Below are 20,179 nucleotides of genomic sequence, written 5' to 3'. Positions count from 1 at the left end.
CCACTTGCGTTTTACTCTTTGGCTCATAAAGGTGACATTCATTTCTAAAGCTTTCGTTCATATGGCACTCTGGGATTTGCATAACAGTTTTGATATGTTTAGCTGTCTAAATGGGTAGATTCATATAAAAGCCTTACCATTTTTTCTACAATGTGCATACTATGAAGCTCGAATGAGCCTGCGTGAAACCATCGCTCTCAACATCAGTATAAATTCTCACGGCATTATGATTACGCTGGACTACGTAATTAGTGAAGCAGACATGACTGCAATCTAACCAATGCACATGACACGTGAAAATACTGTTTAATTAGCGGAACATACAATGGTCAATCACATCGCGAACAGTCCACTGAGGAAAAGGAACATCTAAATAATTTAATTGTACTCAAATTATCTACTCAACACACAAAATTTAGCTGTCAAATATGCTGTCCGCACGTAAGATAGCTTGTAGTCAAATGGTAAGCAGCGTAAATCATTCGAAATACTTGCCTGAAACCGGAGATCATCGACAGGAGGTTCTGCATATGGGATACCTTCGAAGCTGTACATGGGTTTGTTCGTATACGTTGCTCTGATAGAACCTTTCAAGGTTCCTGCATCTATATCCACTGTTACATATTCCTGGGCCTGTGACCAAATAAAACATATTAAGTAAAAGAAGTAACAAGGTGTAAATAGCTAAAAAAAAGACTAAACTGAAAACCGCTTGGAAACTAACATTTGTGGGCAAACAACACGCTACATCTATATAAATAAAAATGTAAATGTTGTTTTGTTTAAAATCGTTTATCTCCGAAAATTCTTGACCGATTGCTTTGAAATTTGGATAGAACGTTACATTTTAATGAGACGTGTTCTTAGGCACCTATTTCTACAAATTTTTTAACATTCTTCCAACAACATTTCCCTATTATTAAATTTGTAAGAAAATTTATATATTACATACATTAAAAAATAGTAGTCCAGTGCACTTTGTGTCAAAATTTCAAAGCCTTCGGTCAAAACCTTTCGGAGCATTGCGATTAGGAACGTTTTCAGTTACTATACAACTACAAAAGTAGATGTTCGTACCTTCAGAATCTCCCATCTCAGAAAATTCTTCGTAGATTGATTTGAAATTTGGAGACAACACTGCATTCGAATACTCACTTATCTTATATACCTACTGGAACGTCATCTGATGTGTATATAATATATATGTAATAAAGTGGAAACGTTATAAAAGCCTGGCCGCGTACAGCTAGTATACGACATAAACATAGCTAGTTATCTTTGTACAGCCATGAGCTGCCTGCTGTGTCAGGACGAAATGGAATTGATGCTGAAGCTTTGATATAATGATCGTAGTGATTTATTTATGGTAGTGTGAAACGTGGAACGACTCGTTTCTGCCGTCTTACCAAATAAAATTACAGATCTTTGCTTTCTCACTACCACGCCACTGCTTTACAGAGTTTTTACTGTCAGTTTAACTAGGCTGTTACTTCTATACCCAAATTGTTTTAGCATTTCGATGTTTATTTTGCTCGGAGGAAGTTCTGTTATCCAACATACTCAGTTCTTTACTCCCGTCTGGTCAATCGACCAATATATACAGGTACGTAGAAAACAAATTTCTGTGTTTGCTGCACCATATCACCCATTCGACATAGACAACACATTCACATATTGAAGGACACACACACACACACACACACACACACACACACATTCACACCCACAGTCAAGACAAATAGGACTTTAACTAAACAATAACGATTAAAACAATAATAATTAACTGAATAATTCGTGGTGTATATGTTAAATTACATCGGAATACAAGTTTACTAATAATTACATGAGTGTTTATAACGTCAGATTACCGTTTCTTCTGCCTCTAATTTTAAATGAGTCTAACGTATTCCTATCATTATCATAAAAGCAACAACCTTTAATGACTACTGTCTAAAGGACACACAGTAAACTTATATGAAGCGAATTTTATCTAAACTAGTGTCCAAAATTAAAGCAACAAACGCAAATTTTGCAAAGTTGCTTTTATTTTTCCAAAAAATAGTGCAAACAAATGATAGTAAAGTAGAAACAATGTAAAAAAATTCGGAACCTAAACAACTGTAACACGCAAAACGCTTAAAAAAAATGTTCTTCGTTTTTTACAACTTAACGGATTTGCACACACATTCCGACAACTGGTTAATGTGATGGGGTGTGATCACCTCTGGGAGCACTACAGGCCTGACAACGACGGGGCATACTGTGAATAACGTCATCAGTCTCATATTGAGGCAATAACGCCCATTCACGCCCATTCTTCCTGCAGAGCTGCTCGCAGTCTTGAAGAGTGGTTGGTGGATGGTGACGTGATGGACGTCGTCTCCCTGGTGCAGCGCAGACGCGCTCTATGGGATGCAAACCGGGAGAGAGAGCAGGCCACGCCAGGCGTGCAATATGTTCCGTTTCCAAGAAAATATTAACCACTCGTTCTCTGTGAGGTCGAAGATCTCGTCGCGATACCTGACAGCAGTTAGACCTTGCCAATTCAGCAGTACAGTTTCACGAAGAGGAGTTCGAGTGGTAAACATAATCCCTGCCCACGCCCACACCATTAGGGATCCTCCTCGATAATAGACTCTTTCCACGGTGTTTGGCTTCGGAAATCGTGCTCCACGTTCCCTCCCGATGCTAATCCATCGAGAATCACTCTCTAGATTAAACCGAGACTCATCTGTGAAAACAACAACGGCCCACTGTTCGACCGTCCAGGTGGCGTGTTGATGACTCCTCTGTAGACGTTCCCTTCTATGAAGACGCGTCAGAGGGCGATATACAGTGGGTCTCCGACAATAAAGTCCACTCTGAGGAAGCCTTCTGCACACCGTGTGCCTCAATAAAACACGTCCATTGGATGCTGCGAACTCACATGCCAGTTGCGGTGTAGGACTAAGGCGGTACCGTTATGCCCTTACAGCCAAAGAAAGATCCTCTCTTTTGAAGTCACACGTGTTCGGCCATGCCCTGGTCTTCGGGATACAGTTTCGGCCTCTATAAACTGTCGCCACGTCCAAGAAACAACAGAACGATTCGCATTAAGCCATTGGGCTACATTAATTTGCGCCACCGCAGAGAGTCTGGCAGTCATTTTCTCTGTTCCACACCGCACCATCTATGACTGTGAACACAGCGATTGTGGATACCCGGAAAACACTTCCTCGTTTCATAGGCGCCCTGCCTGTTGACCGAAATGTCATCTTCCGTGCAGAGGACGATTGTAGGGACATCTGGTTGACATTTCGTTAATTAGACACAGGTCGGGAAAATAGCGGTTTTTTGCTTTAAATTTGGACACCAGTGTAATAAGAGTGATCAATTACATGGAGTTTGACTGGACACTTGTACGCAGAAGTGATATAAATCTGTGATAGATTACGTATTGTCCGCGCTGCAACACTCCATTATAGTTATTAATGTGAAAGTGATCCATAGTTCACAGTCTCACTTCAGTAAACTGCTTTTCATTATTGAATTGCTCGCATTGCTCCAAAATGTTTTAATAATTTGATATACCTTCTCAACATGAAGACGACATAAGTTGGTAGTAAGTAAACGGTGTTATTGTTTCGTGGCTACCGTCAGACATATATCGGTACACATGCGGCAGCATATGTTGCAAAACGCCCCCCAGAAAACCGGATTTTCGGTGATCATGCCTCAGATTCTATTGGTGATAAAAAGGTAAGTTTAAAAGTGTTTCATACAACCCTTGAGCCAGGGACGATTTGTCTGTCTAACAGAAGGATCGTCTTAGTCTCACTATCCTACAGTACAGGGTCAAAGTATTAATGTTACAGACTTCTTCCTGCTTAGGAAAATGGCGCAAATTGGTTGGTTCCTTTCACATTTGATATGATCTACAGTGGGCTTGACGGTACTTGAGGAAGCACCATTAGTTTATGTGAGGTTCCTTTGAGAACACCAAAAAGGTGTTTTTTACTACATTTTCGTTGTCACTAGTGGACCGAAACCCAGCTGTAGATTCCAAGACGGCTATGCACGGTATATGGCTGAAATTTTTACGATATACACGTAAGATCCCGAACCCGAAGTACCTTGGAAATTTTCTTGATATATTTACCAGTTTCCAAGATACAAAGGTTCAAAGTTACGCTGCTTATGCACGTAAAATAAGCAAGTAAAATGCGATGTAAAGCGAAAACTTTGTGTATAAAATCTTTAAATAAATTGACTGATGATTAGTCCTGAAGGCTGCATCAGTGATATCCCCTGATGTTAACTGATGAGTTTACCAGTGATGAACGAATAAATGATGCATTTGCGTAAATTTTTCGAGTACAATTCGTCAAAATTATGTCACCTGTAGTTTTCAAAAATTGGAAACGTGATCGATTGGCACCAGACCCCAGTCGCGGATTCCAAGGCGGCTATGCACAGCAAACGGCTGAACTTTTTGTGATATATTCCTAAGATCCAGTTCGCAAACAACCTGTAAAATTTTCTTGTTATCTTTATCACTTTCCCACATACAGAGGTGTAAAGTTACCCTTCATGTGCACGTAAAATATGGACGTAAAAATTAAATAAATTGACTGATGAGTACACCTGCGACAGACCCATGATTTAATTTAACTGTCGGGCATGAATGAATGAATGAAGATCCATTTGCATAAATTCATGGACGGTTCCTAAGGAAACCCCCAAAAAAGCGTTCCTCACCATTTTTTCGCCGTCAGCAGTGGACCAATCCACAGTACCGGATTCCAAGACGACTGCACGCAGAAAATGGTTTTAATTTTTTCGGTGTACTCCTAAGATTCCGGTCTCGAACAACCTTGAAAATTTTCCAAATATATTTATCCGTTCCCTAGATACAGAGGTTCAAATTTACCCTACTTCTGCATGTAAATCACGCACGTAAAATCGGATGTGGGGTGAAAATGTAGTTTATTATTCAGAACACCAAAAAAGTGTTTTTACTATATTTTCGTTGTCACTAGTGGACCGAACCCCAGCCGCAGTAGTAGAGGACAGAACTAAGGAGGTTCTGGCTGTGAGACAAGAGGCACTGACAGTTAGAGAGCCACAAAGAGATAATGACAATGAGTTCAGCCGAATGAGTGATTGAAAATGGGTCATTACGAGTGGATGTGCATGAAAGATTTACAGCGATGGACTAACGGGTGTGAGTGAGTAACAGATAGGGCAACTTGTGAGATTACGAGGTGAGTTGCATGTTAAAAAGAGCGCGAATATTTTTTTAAAGGGGCTGAGGTGGGTAGAATGAGGCAGCTGGTACCCCAGTTTTCAGTCAGTGCCTTTTAATAAATACGAGCATAATTTTTTTGCTTCGAAGGGAGCATTTTTCCGTTGTTATCTGAGATTCGTTTACTTCTGACAGAAGACAGTTGACAGTAGTAGGGTGCTGTGCAAGACTCGTTGGAGTGCACTGCTATAGCTGTTCTGAGATGGCTGTCAAATGGCAGCCTGATCTAGTTGCAGTTTAATAATATGCAGTTGTGAACTTACACGGTGAAGATTTTCCCCAACAATAGTTCTCTGTGCTTTAAAAGTTTTAAAATAGTCAGAGAAATCATCAGAATTGATTCAGAAGAAGTATTTTATGAAAAACAGAAATGTTTGTTTTCTAACTATGAGCAATCGCACTATTACTATATTTGCACATTTAAAATGCAGATTTTTATACAACTTTCACAAAACACCTACCATGCCCTCACAAATAACTGAACAGTTTTCAATATTAATTTGCATACTGAAGTCAGTGCAATAATTACTTCTGATGGTAAATTGTTCTCTCATTTGCTAGTGTCTGTTTACAATCTACACCTTTCACTTTGCTGACAAATAAAACAATACTTGTATCTCCTCTCGCCATTATAATCTTCCTTCACTTCTTTTGGACATCCGGGCTGAACCCTAGTCCAAATCGATACTAAAAATTCTTCGGACTCGATTTAGCTGCTGTCCACGACTAACCAATTCTTGATCTCTTGTGTTCCTTTCTTCTCTCTTGCGAATACTCACCAGAAAGCTTACATAGCTCCTTCTTCTATCTTCCAGCATGCTTCTATTCATACCCTTCGATAGTCTTTGAATAATTTATATCGTGCGTGTTCTCACAAAAAAAGGTAAAAGGTCATTCAACGCATTTTACCACGAATCTGTTACTATCACCGAGTGAATGTCGCAATCGTTAGCACACTGGACTCGCATTCAGGAGGGCGACAGTTCAGATCCATGTCCAGTCATCAACATTTAAGTTATCCATGATTTTCATAATTTGCTAAACGTAAATATCGGGATGGTTCCACTGGAAGGGCTTGACCGGTTTCCTCCCTCATCCTTTAAACAATCAGATATTTGCTCCATCTTTAATGATCTCAATATCGACGGGATGTTAAACCCTAATCTTCCTTCCTCACTTCTTTTTTTTCCATTACTGTCCGTCTGTAAACTTCTGCACCTCGTGAATGAATGTACCGAGAGGTAGTTTATACGGTTAGACAGTTGATAGACCATACTCACTAACATTAATAAGAATGCGCTTGCACCACGGAAGCTTTCACTGTCTCCTCTGATGGGTATCACAATAATAAGGAAACTTTATGCAAGAGACTAAGAGAATGGAAGCATCAGTCTTCCAGAAGTACCACTGCTGTTCTCGCATTACAGTGTACAACAACTTACATTGCAGGCAATACAAGTAATCTGGTACTTTAGCTATACACTGAGTCGAGAAGTAGACAGGACATCGATTCCAGTGGTGTATGTCTCACATCATGTAAATAAGGCAGAAGCAGATTATTCTACGACAGAGAAAGAAATGAATAACACACGAGTACTTCTGATGTTATTGATATGGTATGAAATTTAAAGTAATAATCGATTGCATAGCATTAAAATGGCTATTAAGATTGAAGTTTTGGGCACTGAAGCTTGGCGAGTTAGATTCTGAGGCGGTCCATCCATTCTGCAAGGGCTCTGGGAATACAGTTGGCCTCAGCAGAAAGGCAGGTGTGCAATGAAGAGTAGGTTATAGCGCCACAGAGTGGCAGAAAGTGCAATCAGATAATGAGGACTGTAAGCTATTTGCAATGAGGCCACGGTTAATTGTGCATGACAGAGAATTATTATAGAAAGCAGAATTCGGCTCTCATGCTGTCGTTCCGACCATTTTCTGGAAGGATGGGTTGAGTTAGTCGCTTGATCATGTGTTAGTGGACTATGAGGTTCGTAAAACCGCAGAATGGTATGTAGCTTAACGGTACTAGTGGCAAACTTATAAGCAGGGTATGGCATAATAGGTGAAGAACTGTGTACAGTTTGCACGGTGAGTTGAATTGTGCCATAAGCGTATTCCACTACAAATATCACTGGAGGCTAGTAAACCATTTAAAACGACTGTTAAAGACATCCTAGGTCCTTTTGCAAACACACCAGCAGGGAATCGCTGTCTACAGACAACAACTGATCACTTTTTACAGTATGTGTAAATAGTAGCTTTCCTAATTCATCAGGCCATGGTAAATAATTGGTTGTCGAAATCTGATGTTCCAGAGACATTAATTAAGGATCTGGGCACCAATTTCATTTCAAAGTTAATGAAACAACTTTGTCATTTGTTCCTATTAATGAGTTAACTACAAACGCTTTACATTCACAGGTGAAACTGAGAAGAAAACGTCACAGAATAAGGAAAATTTTAAGTCATTATGTAATACTCATTATATACACCATGACCATTCCTAGTCACAGGATGTAATACTATGCTTCGCTAAAGTACGGGTCTATCATCGTACAAGGTAGTATGTCGCTGGGAAATGCTGTCACTATTCAAGATAGTGAAGTGTAGAGTAGGAGTCAATGGGGAGTAGGCACAGAATTCTGCAAGAATATTGCAGGAGGAATGAAAGGAAGTTCAAAAAGTTAAGGCAAGGGCCCTCAAGCGTCAGAGTCGAATGGCCAATGCAAAGTAAAATTAATTGAATATTGCATATGTCAATGGATGATGTTAACAGGCCAAGACGCAAAACAGAGAGACAAAGAAATTGTTCACTCATTATCAAGGCCCATATCATGCATCTGAAATGATCTCACCAATGAATGTGAAGCTAAAACTTCCTACTCGTACTATAGCCCACCACATCCGTCGTATTTGTCACGTTTGGGTTGTGCTGAACTCTCATCTGCCATTACTGGTGCTCTTCCCAAAAAAGATAGTAGGCGGTAGGAAGAGAAAGACAACACAGCAGGTAGAGCAGATAGTGCACATTGCCTTATACATTAAAATCCAAGAAGGTAGAGTGATTGATGCTTCACTGCTTCAGGTAACATCAATAGCAGAAATGGCCATGAAGAGCATCGCGTTACTGGTGCTGCTGCATCTCTATAGCTGCAGAAGGGTACATGAAATGTATTCACAGTTGCAAATACGAATAACCATCAGCTGTATAAGGAAATAACGACAGTGAAATTCTGTGCCAGATCGAGACTCAAGCCCGGATTTCCCGCTTTACGCGAGCAGTCACCTTGCCTGCTTTGGCTAGCCACGCACGACTCACGGCCAGACCCTAAATTCCATATTTTGTCGTTCCTGGGTCGCAACCTGTAGTCGTACGTTGTTCAGGTACAGAGGGAAACTGCATCCTACCCAGTTGACAAAGCTCTAATATGGGGTACTAAATAATATCAGGCTCTTCTGGAGTTAAGAATACATTTGAATCCCTATGTAAGGACAAAATCGTGTTAACTGAATCGAAATTTTATGAGATTGCATGCCCAGCTGGACCTATTGGATATCTTGTTGGCCATGTTAGGGCTCTTACGTGCTCTTGCCGATCGTGTAGATGTTAATCATGCTGAGGTACAGGAAGCTATACACCATTGACAGATGTACAGCTAACCTCTACCCTGCTACAGCCAAATCAATTTTGGGCTGGTCTGAGTGAGGCACGAGATAAAATGCTAGCTACGCTGCAATTTATTATACCCAAGGAGAAAAAAAAAAACGTTGTCGTTACAGTACCATATTACATCAGTAGGGGTCAACACTGATCACACCCTCCTCCACATGATAGTATGTTTACCAGCAGTAGGTACTGATGCCAGTTACAAATGTTACGTGAATCACTTGTATCCTCTAAAATGGTGCATTTTAGGGAAATTTTTACATGTTGGAATGAAGAATATCTACCTAGTTACACCAGATAGGAAAACCCACCTGCTGATGTCACCAGCGATGCCAAAGAGAGCAGATTTTGATATGACCTGCTGTGATAGTTCAAACTGCCATGGTATCATCAAAGGGCCATGGTAACAGGAATCTCGTTTTTGGACACCATCTTCATCCTGGTCCATGCTTGCATAGCATGTGCAAATCAACTGCAGAGAACAATTCATTCTTCTGAACTTCCAATCCACTGCATGCCGACCAAATGGGTCTTTCCTAAGGTATGAGCACCAATTTCTGTACACTGTGTAACGGAGTGAACAACTAAGAGAAAGACGGTCAGAGCATAAGCTGTGAATAAGGGTGTAAAAAATATAAGCAATACTATGTTATTTTAAGCGATTCACTGATTTAGCTGCAGTGGACCAAATTTTCCGCAGCGGGGAGGAATCCCGTGGCAAACCCCACAGTCCAGACTTCACATTCTATGCAGACATGGACAAGAAAAATGCATATGAAATCTTGCACCAGGTCTATAATATTGCTGAAACAGCATAGTACAAGACCCCAGTCTCCGTACTGTCAAGCTGAATTTCTTCATGCTGTAGTTCAACACTGCTTCGCATCCACATCAAAGCAGGACAGAGCTGCTATAAATACTCGCTGCTCGGATCATAGCAGTACCATGTCTTCTTCTACCGCTGACGCCGAGACATGCTACATGCCACCTTCAGTCCCATGTGGACCAATAGACTTGTTTTACTTCTAACCTCATCATGCTTGTCTACAAGACGCTGCTAGACCTGATGATTCGGGAGTTTGAGCCCTTGCCACCAAGTAAGGAGCATCTTTGGTGAGTCTTCATTCAATCTCTGGACATCTTCACGGGGTTTTGGGTTTGGTGTCTGCTCACTAGTGCGGCGTAAACCTGACTGACGGCCGGAGCAGTCAGCTGTCCAACACAAACCTGCCGCCTGCTGGTCACCTGATGTCAGCCTCGCGTCCGCATGATCCAAACAGCTGCTGCTGAACAGCTGAGGCAACTCTACAACCCGGCGTCCTCGCAATGTCGCTGCCAGGCTCGCCGCTGTGTACTGTTCTGAGTTACCAACCACTGCTTGGAGGTCTACTCACGCCACCGAGTCGCTGTCGTCAACCTCTGTACAATCGTCTTGTTGAATAAAGAATGTTTTGTTAATTGAGCTCTTCTGGTTCCACGACCACTAGGTAGCTGATAGTACACAACACATCGTCATGCAAACACCATCCTGAGACGACCATTCTGACATTAATGGTGTCTGCACAACGACACTGCTAAGTAGGCATAAACTTCCGCTTAAACGCAACGTCGTATTCAAAGAATGCTGTTTGTTATGATCATAGCAACATGCTACACCACGGTCGCCGGATAAAACGGTGATAAAATGTGAAAAGACTCATTTCTGCCGTCTTATCAAATAAACATAAAGCCCCATTCGGTACCAAGCTACTGCTCTGGTCGGTTTTTACTGTCAGCATAACCAGGCTTTTATCTCTGCACTCAAACTGGTTTAGTATTTCAATGTTTATTCTGCTAAGTGAAACTGCTGTCGTCCAGTGCCGTTACTGCTTTACTCCTGTCCAGCTAATCAGCCAGCTATACATAGTATATAATTTTCTCCTGTTTCTCTTCTTCAGGTGATGAGTGTTGGTAATGCTAGATTACAGTTTGCTCTGTAGATCATTTTAAACGAATCTGTCGCATTCCTATCGTGATCACAAAAGAAACAAACATTAATGATTACTGTCTGAAAAATACATTGTGTACGAGTATTAAGTGAAGTTCATCGAGTAATAATGATCAATGACAAGGATTTTGACTGGATGCGTGTATTCTGAAATGATATAAATCTATCTGCAACCTAAATGACATACTGTCCTTAGGGAAGCACTCGAAAAAACTTAATACTGTAAAAGAATGCAGTAGTTCACAGGCTTACTTCCAGAAATTGCTTTTTCTTATTCAGTTAATCCTAGTACTTCACAGTGTTTTAATAATTTTTTGTTGTACTTGCTCGACATAAAAACCACAGACGTTTGTAGTAAGCAAGCGGCGTTATTTTTGTGCGGCTGACGTTACTCTTGTGAATCTGACGTTCTTCTACTTCTGGCTGAAGACAGTTGGCCGTAGCAAGACTCGTTGGACTGTACTGGCTTAACTGATCTGAGATGGGTGCAAAAAGAGTGGCATAATCCAGTTCCTACTTAATAAAACTTACTTAAAAATTTAAACAACAAAGATTTCACTTCAAACAATAGTTCGATGTAATTTAAACGTTTTTTATAAGTCAGAGAAACTTCATGAGGTATTTTGTGAAAAATACAAATGTTTAGAATATCTCCTCACAACGACCACCACCAATATTATTATATTTGCTGGTGGGAAGTGCACCTTTATATTTTAAGGCCTCCACAAATAATTAAACACTTATAACTACTCCTTTGCATACTACAGTCCACACAGTAGTCATTAATTCAGGTTTGTTAATTCACCACAGCCATTTACGTAACGCAAACCAAATACACCTACCACTTTGCTGAGAAATAAAATTTAACTTTTGACTGCACTTGCCATTATACTCTTGCTTCCATCGCTCATCCGTTGTAAATACGAGTACAAATAGCAACTCAGAATTCTTCAAACTCGATTTAGTTGCCGTCCGCCATTAAATAATCCTTGATCTATTGGTAACCTTCTTTTGTCTGGTGCGAATCTTCACCAGAAAGTTAATATTATTCCTTCGTCCGTCTTCCCATGTTGTTTCTTGATTTTCCTGAATAATCTGTATTGAAGCTGTCCCGATAGAAAACCCTGTCAACGCGTTCTACCACGATATCATTACCGCCTGCAATAACTGTCTTCGTTACACTGACCAGTTCTCCAGAACAGCGTCACTTTATCTCCTGCTGGCTACAGTATATCTTTCCACATACTTATCCACATACTTCAGTGCAAACATATCTTCAAAACTTTTGTGCTTATTCTGTTAGATGAACCGTTCCACACCTAAAGTACTTCTGTCGTTAGTCTACCATCAACTCAATACCAACTGTCTTCCTCTTCATTACAGAACTAAGATATAACTGCAACCTAACGGCCTTAAACTCACTTACATATCCTTAATACGTTAATGTTACATGATGGTACAAAAAAAGGAATACATTTGCACATAAAGTTTCATAAATTCGGCTGTTTTAGCTTATATTATATATTTGTATCAATCAATTCAGTAAATAAAGTATTACATTGTATTGTATGGAAATGGGGACCTAGATACGACGGAGAGGCTGCGTCCCTGCTGTAGCCCTCAGTGGTTCACAACCCCACAACAGGCTACAGCAGTCCACTCACCCCACCGCCGCCCCACACCGAACCTAGAGTTAAATAAAGTATACCAACAATACACAGAAAAACAAAGAAAACCAACAAAACATTTATTACTGTCAAACTGCCACATAGTAATTACATAGGCCGAAAGTCTCACAGTGCAGCCAAATGGTATTGCTCATTCTTATAAAGACGCTAATCAAACCTCAGGTAGTGTACTACAATGTAAGAGGCTAGTAATTCATGCAAATTACTTTCCGTACATCAGTAGAATAGTTAATTCAACCTTTCATCTAGCCATTACAAAGTCAGTTTAGTATTCACATATATGATATTCATGGCTGAAAAACTGTATCTCATCAGCTGTCCATTGTAAATTACTATACAATAACTACCATAATACAAATTGCTGGAAATCTGGCGCAATGCTGCCATGATACTTACGTCTATAAAACTACAAAAATTATTCTTGTTTTGCTTCTATCCTTCACAATATTTGATAGAATATGTATTTCCATGACATTCTTAGGATTAACTAATTTTTTTATACGACTTAGAAAAATGATGTACTGAAACATTATAATTGTGTAAGCTTTCTGTCGTAACTTCTACTTGCATATCGTATCTTCTCTGGCAGACAGATTTTTTGTCACTTTTTTGCCTTCATAATTCACCATTTTTGTATATAAACATCCATTTGGCTTAAATAATTGAATGTGTGTGTGTGGGGGGGGGGGGAGGGGGGAGGGTGCTCTACACTGCCTGCATCTTCAAAGTTTTGTAAAGTACTGAATCTTGCTAACAACCCGTGAAGTTTGAACTTTGTCAAGCAGTCACAATACCTTTAAAAAAGGAGGATTATCGCTGTAAGAAACACAAAACTGACTCAGTCCACATTTTACACTAACATCAATTTCAAATATGAGCAGCTGTCTGTAGATAAACTTGTCTTTTCTTATACTTGCGTACTTTAAATTTGGTTGTGTTAAATGTCTGTTGCATGATTTCTACTAAGTTTCTATTATCAACCGGTCTTTCTGATTTCGTAATAATCTGACCACCAATTTCCTTGAACACATCTATTCTTCCCGCAGGGCCCCAGGAACTTAAAGCATTTTATTCTTTTGTACATGGTGTATGCACCAATAAAAAGCTCTTTCTTTCTTGCCATACCTTTCACCTAACTGGAAGTTCCTCCCCTGTCCTACCTCTTCATCTCACAATAGGACTCGAAACCAACGTCCACATCTTATTTTTCAGCGACTGTATTCCAATCTGTGACTTTCCCTAGAGTTTTGTCTTTTTCTCCTCCACAGCTTGCTCAAATACCTTCGCAGTTATTCCTTTATATCTTGTCCTATCATCTTGCCCCTTCCTTTTTCAGTGTGTTCCAAATGTTCTCCTTGCAGATTCTGCGTTAAACATTCTCGTTTCTTGTCTTATGAAAGCCTAATTTTCAACATCCTTGCGTAGAAGAACATCTCAATCGCCTCGGTTAGCTTCTTTCCCAGTAAATCCACTATCCACGATTCACTTCCATATAATGCTATCGTTAAAACGTTTATCCTCTGAAACTTCTTCCTCAAATTAAGGACGATGTTTGATATCAATAAACGTCTTTGGCTAGGAATATGCTCTTTGCCTATTCTTGTCTGCATTTTTTGTCTTTCTTCCTTCATCCGGCGTGTGTATTTCTGCCACTCCTCATAAATTTCTTAGGATTACTCTCAATCTATACTGTGTGCTCATTGGACTTTTCATTCTAGTCAACAGGTCCTTTAATCCTTCCTCATTTTCACTGAGGAATCGTATCATTAATATCCTTTCATTTAGAATTTTGATTCCGCTCCTGAACGATTATTTTGTTTGCATCATTTGCTTCTTCGATGTGTCGACTGAGCAGTAGTGGAGAAAGACTACATCCCTGTCTTACGCGATTGTGTTCTTGGTCTTCCATTCTTGTTTCTCTCTCGTGGTTGTACGTATTGTGTATTACCCGTCTTTCCGTATAGATTACGCCTATTAACCTGAGAATTTCGAACAGCTTACACCTTCTTACGATATAGAACACTTTTCCAGATCTAGAAATCCTATAACCGTGTTTTGAGTTTTCTTAAGTCTTTGTTTACATAATGAAGCACAACGCCGAAACTGCCTCTTAGTGTCTTTACCTTTCTTAAGGATAAAGTGATTCTCGTATAACAGATGCTCAACTTTCTTTTCCATTATTCCGTACATTATTCCTTTCGGCAACTTTGGTGCATGAGTTGTAAAGGTGATTATGCAATAAATTTCGCACTTACCTATCCTTGCTTTCTTTCGAATTGTACGGGTGATATTTTTCGAACGTCTGAGGGTATGTGACCAATCTCATAGACTGATACCCCAGTGATCCTTGGAATTCTGAAGGATTGTTATTTGTCCCTTCCGCCTTATTTGATCACGAAGCTTCCAAGGCTCTTTTAAACTCTGACTCTGCTGCATCCTCTATGTCTTCCATATCGATGTCCAGTTTTTTTTCTATCGCGTCATCAGACAGTTTCTCCCCCTCGCACACGTCTTCAGTGTACCATTTCCGTCTATTCGGTCTGTTATCCATGTTCAGCAGTCAAATTTCTCTTGTACTCTTAATGTGGACACTCTTGCTTTTAATTTCACCGAAGGTTGTTTTGTTCGCTTGAGGGACGTTCTACACTGCTTTTACTTGTGACACTTATCACCGGTGAGAATGATATACTGATTCGGTTTGCTAAGAACAATCCAACCAAACAGATGGCTTGATAATGCACGAATACCTAATCCCTCGGCGGTGCGCTAACCTACTGAGGACTTCACAGGACCCAAGTGACGCCATATCATGCTATAATTCACTATCTGTAGTCTTCTGTACCTCGTGGACGAATATACTGATAGGTAGTTTACATCGTTAGAAATGGTTCAAATGGCTCTGAGCACTATGGGACTTAACATCTGAGGTCATCAGTCCCCCAGAACATAGAACTAAGTAAACCTAACCAACCTACGGACATCACACACATCCATGCCCGAGGCAGGATTCGAACCTGCGACCGTAGCACTCGCGTGGTTTACATCGTTAGACATTGCACCACGAAGACTTCCACTGTCTGCCTCTACGACTTTGTGTAAGAGGCTAAGAGAGCGGATCCACCAGTCTCTCAGCAGTATCACCGTAGTTCTTGTATCACAATGTACAACAACTTATAGAATCATTATGGACTTTTTTTAAAAAAGGAAAGAGATTTAGCCTACAGACATAATCGAGCGTATTTCCTCGGAGAATTTCTGTCTCACTGCACGGAATGCCACGCGTTACAGCTGCAACCTACATCTTACTTAATATTTACCAAGTGGAAGTCGTCCGTAAACACAATATCATGATGCAACATCATTTCAGAACAGCTTTGATTATTTTTGCTACATTTGGTTCTTAACAAATTGATGTAGTTGTATGTGTTGCGACATACCATCAGTTACTATTTGCTCCGAATATCATACACATTTCTATTTAATCTTCAGATACACGTCTTACGTACTGAGCCTGCATGGTATGTGTACCAAACAATTTTCGAGGCCGAAACGTATGCCATAATTTTATAACACACTGATATTATTGCTACTGATTAACAAATCTCTATCGCTATAAAACGAACCTTAATAAACGGGACGACTCCGTCTATTAAAATCACTTGTGAGACAGCGTTACTCTAGAAATTGATAAGCCCGCATCTCGTGGTCGTGCGGTAGCGTTCTCGCTTCCCACGCCCGGGTTCCCGGGTTCGATTCCCGGCGGGGTCAGGGATTTTCTCTGCCTCGTGATGGCTGGGTGTTGTGTGATGTCCTTAGGTTAGTTATGTTTAAGTAGGTCTAAGTTCTAGGGGACTGATGACCATAGATGTTAAGTCCCATAGTGCTCAGAGCCCCAGAAATCGATAATAAACCGCCGCTCGTGAAGACTGCAGAGGTTTCAAATGATTTACATGTGATGTAACATATATATACAATCAGACTGATGTTTTTTCCTCTATCGAACACCTCCGGATGCTTCTCTACGTCTGTCAAGAATTGTATGAGATTCTCATCAAAGTATGCTATGGTTGCTCATCTTCACCTGCCGCGTATGATTTGAATCTATATGCTAGCATTTTTTCTCCTTCAAGTTTGAGGCACTAGTAAGTTGCACCTTAACTGTTGACTGGTATGTTTCCGGACAAAATGGGTTTTCATAGAGTCTTATTTTGTGCCATTCCATTATCCCATGAACGCTGTCCGATCATAATCTTCAAAAACTACGAGGGTATTGGCTATTAAAGAGAGTAAATACTTTTTGCTAGTGCACGAAATGAGTGGTAGTGTAACGAGAGAAAGCTGACAATGGAAAACAAGAAGTATTTAAATGTCGTTAAGATTTGTGTTCGTGACTTCATATGGAGTACAGGTAATGCCAATCTTTGTGTTCTTTCTGTATATTACGGCATTATATTAGACACATGCACACATTATGCACGATTTTTTTACATATTTGCCTGACGATAGCCTAATTGTGCGACCGTTATTGGTTATAAAATAAAGGTTTAAGAAAGTGTGTGGGAGGAAATTCAGAAAATTTTTTATTGGTCATCGCCTACGAAAGTTAACATATGTTCTGCGTCTGTGATCGGTTGAAACTGCTCTTATATTTTACAGATATTGATTGATTATATTTCGATTCTGGGTGATGGCGTGACAATTAGATTCATATCATCTCTCATTTACAAGGATCAACACCTCATTTACGTATACCGTTTTGACCCAATTCCTTTACACGATCACTAATTCACTGATTAAATGTGTGTAACAGATTCAGGTCTAACAAAGTAAAGTAATACTTGTATCCAGAAAGAGTGTCCATCTGCAGTTTTTCAGTAGCGTTTAATCTACCTGTTTATTTAAGAACACAGGGAATTTTCAAGTATTTTGCATTGCTACGATTACTTTTTACGCTACTTCTAGTCATTTAGAAAATTTTGTATAGACACTGTTACGCTATCTTGCAACATGTCTGACACGGTTATGAATCTACGCACGTGTGGGTGATTTATGCAAGGTTAAGTAAATAAAGCACGTTTCAGCAAAATGATTAAACTCACCAATATCGTAGCTGATGCCAGACAAAAGTATAACGTTGCCACCAAATGAATGGTTCGAGTGGAGCTCATGTCGATCTTGCGTGGTTCCTTAAGATTGCTACTGGTTATTGACTGAACGTAGGGTGTGTTCGTATTTCCTCACAGATAAGCATTGTTATCAAAAATCACTTATCCGACGACTCTGAGGAACATATTTCAGCCAATATCATACGTTATACAGGTAGAAGTAAGGCAGATAAGATATTTATCGTTTTGAATCAACTGAGCCGCCAATGACACATTATGATGCAACTTCCATTATCTTCTATGCTATACTGCCGAGATGTCTATCATTATTTCAACAAGACAATTAGTAGATAAATCACATTCTGTAACGTATTGTATAAGTCGATTTAAATCACAGAAATTACGGCAGTATCTACGAAACAATGTGAAATTAAATTAAAGTGAGTATATCTCTCTAGCGTTGTAAACATCGACAAATGCGTTTCAGGTAAAGAATTTATGTTAGAATGGAAAATATGTTTGGGTGATGCAAAATCCAGATTGACATGCAACAAATAACGTGGATGTTTAGTTTGGTTACGTTGTGTCTGGAGCCGTTAATCATTATGTCCATCTTCCCTGGGAAGAAAAATACTGAGCAATATACTGAGAAATCAACAATATACTGAAAAATCACATCTTCAGCAGAAACCAATTTGTAACCTTCGATAAAGCCCATGTAATACTACCCGAACGTTATTTGTTTCATTCTTTATACTGTTACACAGCATTGTACTCAAAAGTACTTTTAATAAAGCTGAAACCGACTGCGGAAACAGGCGTTCCTTACATTACTTGTAATTTTGCTATTACTAATGTGCCGAGCTACCTGTCACATGAATTGAGTTACACATACGCGTAGCAACAGAAGGTATGCCGGATAAGTTAATGTTCAAGTAACTTACGTGAATACAGCCATGCGACGTCTACGATAACGCTGATATTTCAACAGGTGCACACCAGGTCATTTCCAAGGCGCAAGTGCGGCTAGAGATCGCTTCGCAAGAAACTTTAAAGCTCATTATGCCGAGTATATGAGGAAAGACACACATGGGCACTTTCGCCACAGAGTAATATAACATCAGCTGAGAGGGCTGCTTTATTTCACTCACAGTGGATACTGATATTGCTATCTTACCCACGGACAAGGGCAACGCTACAGTTGTGTTGGACAAGCAGGATTACGTTTAAAAGATCAGTTTTTACCATCTTATTCAGTGCTGACTCGACAAAAAGTATTGAGAGAAAGGCTAACAATCTCCTGAAGAAAGATTCCTAGTCGTAGGAGACTATCAAGAATCGTAATTATTATTGTGCTGTCCCACCTAGAGTGTGTGATCTACCAAAGATTCACATGGAAAGTGTTCCCGTTATGATTATTGTCAGTAACATCCGTCCTTCGACATAACGTGTACCAAGACATCTTGCCAGTCTGTTGAGCTCACTAGCAGGTCGGTCTGTGCATTCTATTAAGAATATGGCGGATTTCTTCAATCGACCAGAGAGACTGCGTTTGAAAGACTGATATTTTAGAAAGTTTTGATGTGGTCTTTCTCTTCAGCGCTCGCATTCCTCTGTTTTATGTGTTATGGTTGCTTGAGGTTAGGTCTGATGTTGAATTAACGAACCCATCAAGATGTGTTACTTTCACTTATTTTTTATTCAGTACCCAGTACCACGAAAAAACAGATGGAGTTGTTTATGGAAGATTCTGAGGAATACGCCTAGGAGTAGGGGGAATTCAAATTGTATGTTTTTTCAGATATGTATCTACCGTATCTTCCTTCGCCGTCGGCGTTGGCGTGGTTACCGTGAGACACCGTTATACCAAGAAGAAAGGCGCGTCGATCTTAGAGCATGAGATATGATGACCTTAAGTTAAGCCATTGACAACACACAACGGTCACGGTAGCACCTGATTCCAGAATAGCTGCAGTAGTTAAGATCTACGAACTATCCCCTGTTGACCAGGTCCCCAAAACTTAACTCGTAACGAGATCCCTTCAAAGCAAATTGTCATAACGATCGTCTATAAAGGCTTCGTACAACGAGAATAAATGTTACGGTTTATGGAATAATAACAGATACGACCAAACTGTCTTGTCTCTTCTGCTTTATTTAACATAACTTCGTTCACAGTTTCATTTCGCATTCACCACTCATTCACCGAAACCCTTTGATGAACAGTTTTGGTTGCTTAACACCAACAGTCAATGATAATGATACAGCTTTTCTCCTTTTTATAAATTGAAGCCCGCTCTCCGTGATATAATAAAAAAAAAACCGGTCTCAATACTGCGTCCCTCGTGAGATGCGAATAGACTTATCCCGGAATTGACTGCCCTGTAGGTGTACTCAATTTAATGACCACACTTCGCTGTCCGCTATTTCGCGTAACTGAATGTCCATTTG

General features: G+C 40.0%; 1 protein-coding gene across 1 annotated transcript in view; it reads right to left on the bottom strand.

Moving 5' to 3' along the window:
- The window catches only part of LOC124596258 (esterase FE4-like), a 91,983-nt gene extending 74,161 nt beyond the window's left edge, over positions 1-17,822 (bottom strand). The window contains exons 1-2 of the mRNA XM_047135331.1: positions 17,723-17,822; positions 496-633 (exon numbers count right to left, since the gene is read on the bottom strand). Coding sequence (XP_046991287.1) covers positions 496-633; positions 17,723-17,791 — 207 coding nt within the window. The 5' untranslated portion in view covers positions 17,792-17,822. The remainder of the gene's footprint in view (positions 1-495; positions 634-17,722) is intronic.
- Between the last annotated feature and the right edge of the window lie 2,357 nt (positions 17,823-20,179).

The sequence above is a fragment of the Schistocerca americana genome, chromosome 2 (genome assembly GCF_021461395.2).
Source record: "Schistocerca americana isolate TAMUIC-IGC-003095 chromosome 2, iqSchAmer2.1, whole genome shotgun sequence".
Classification (NCBI taxonomy): Eukaryota; Metazoa; Arthropoda; class Insecta; order Orthoptera; family Acrididae; genus Schistocerca; species Schistocerca americana.
The sequence above is the reverse complement of the archived record's forward strand: the minus strand, read 5'-3'. Positions and strand labels throughout refer to the sequence as shown.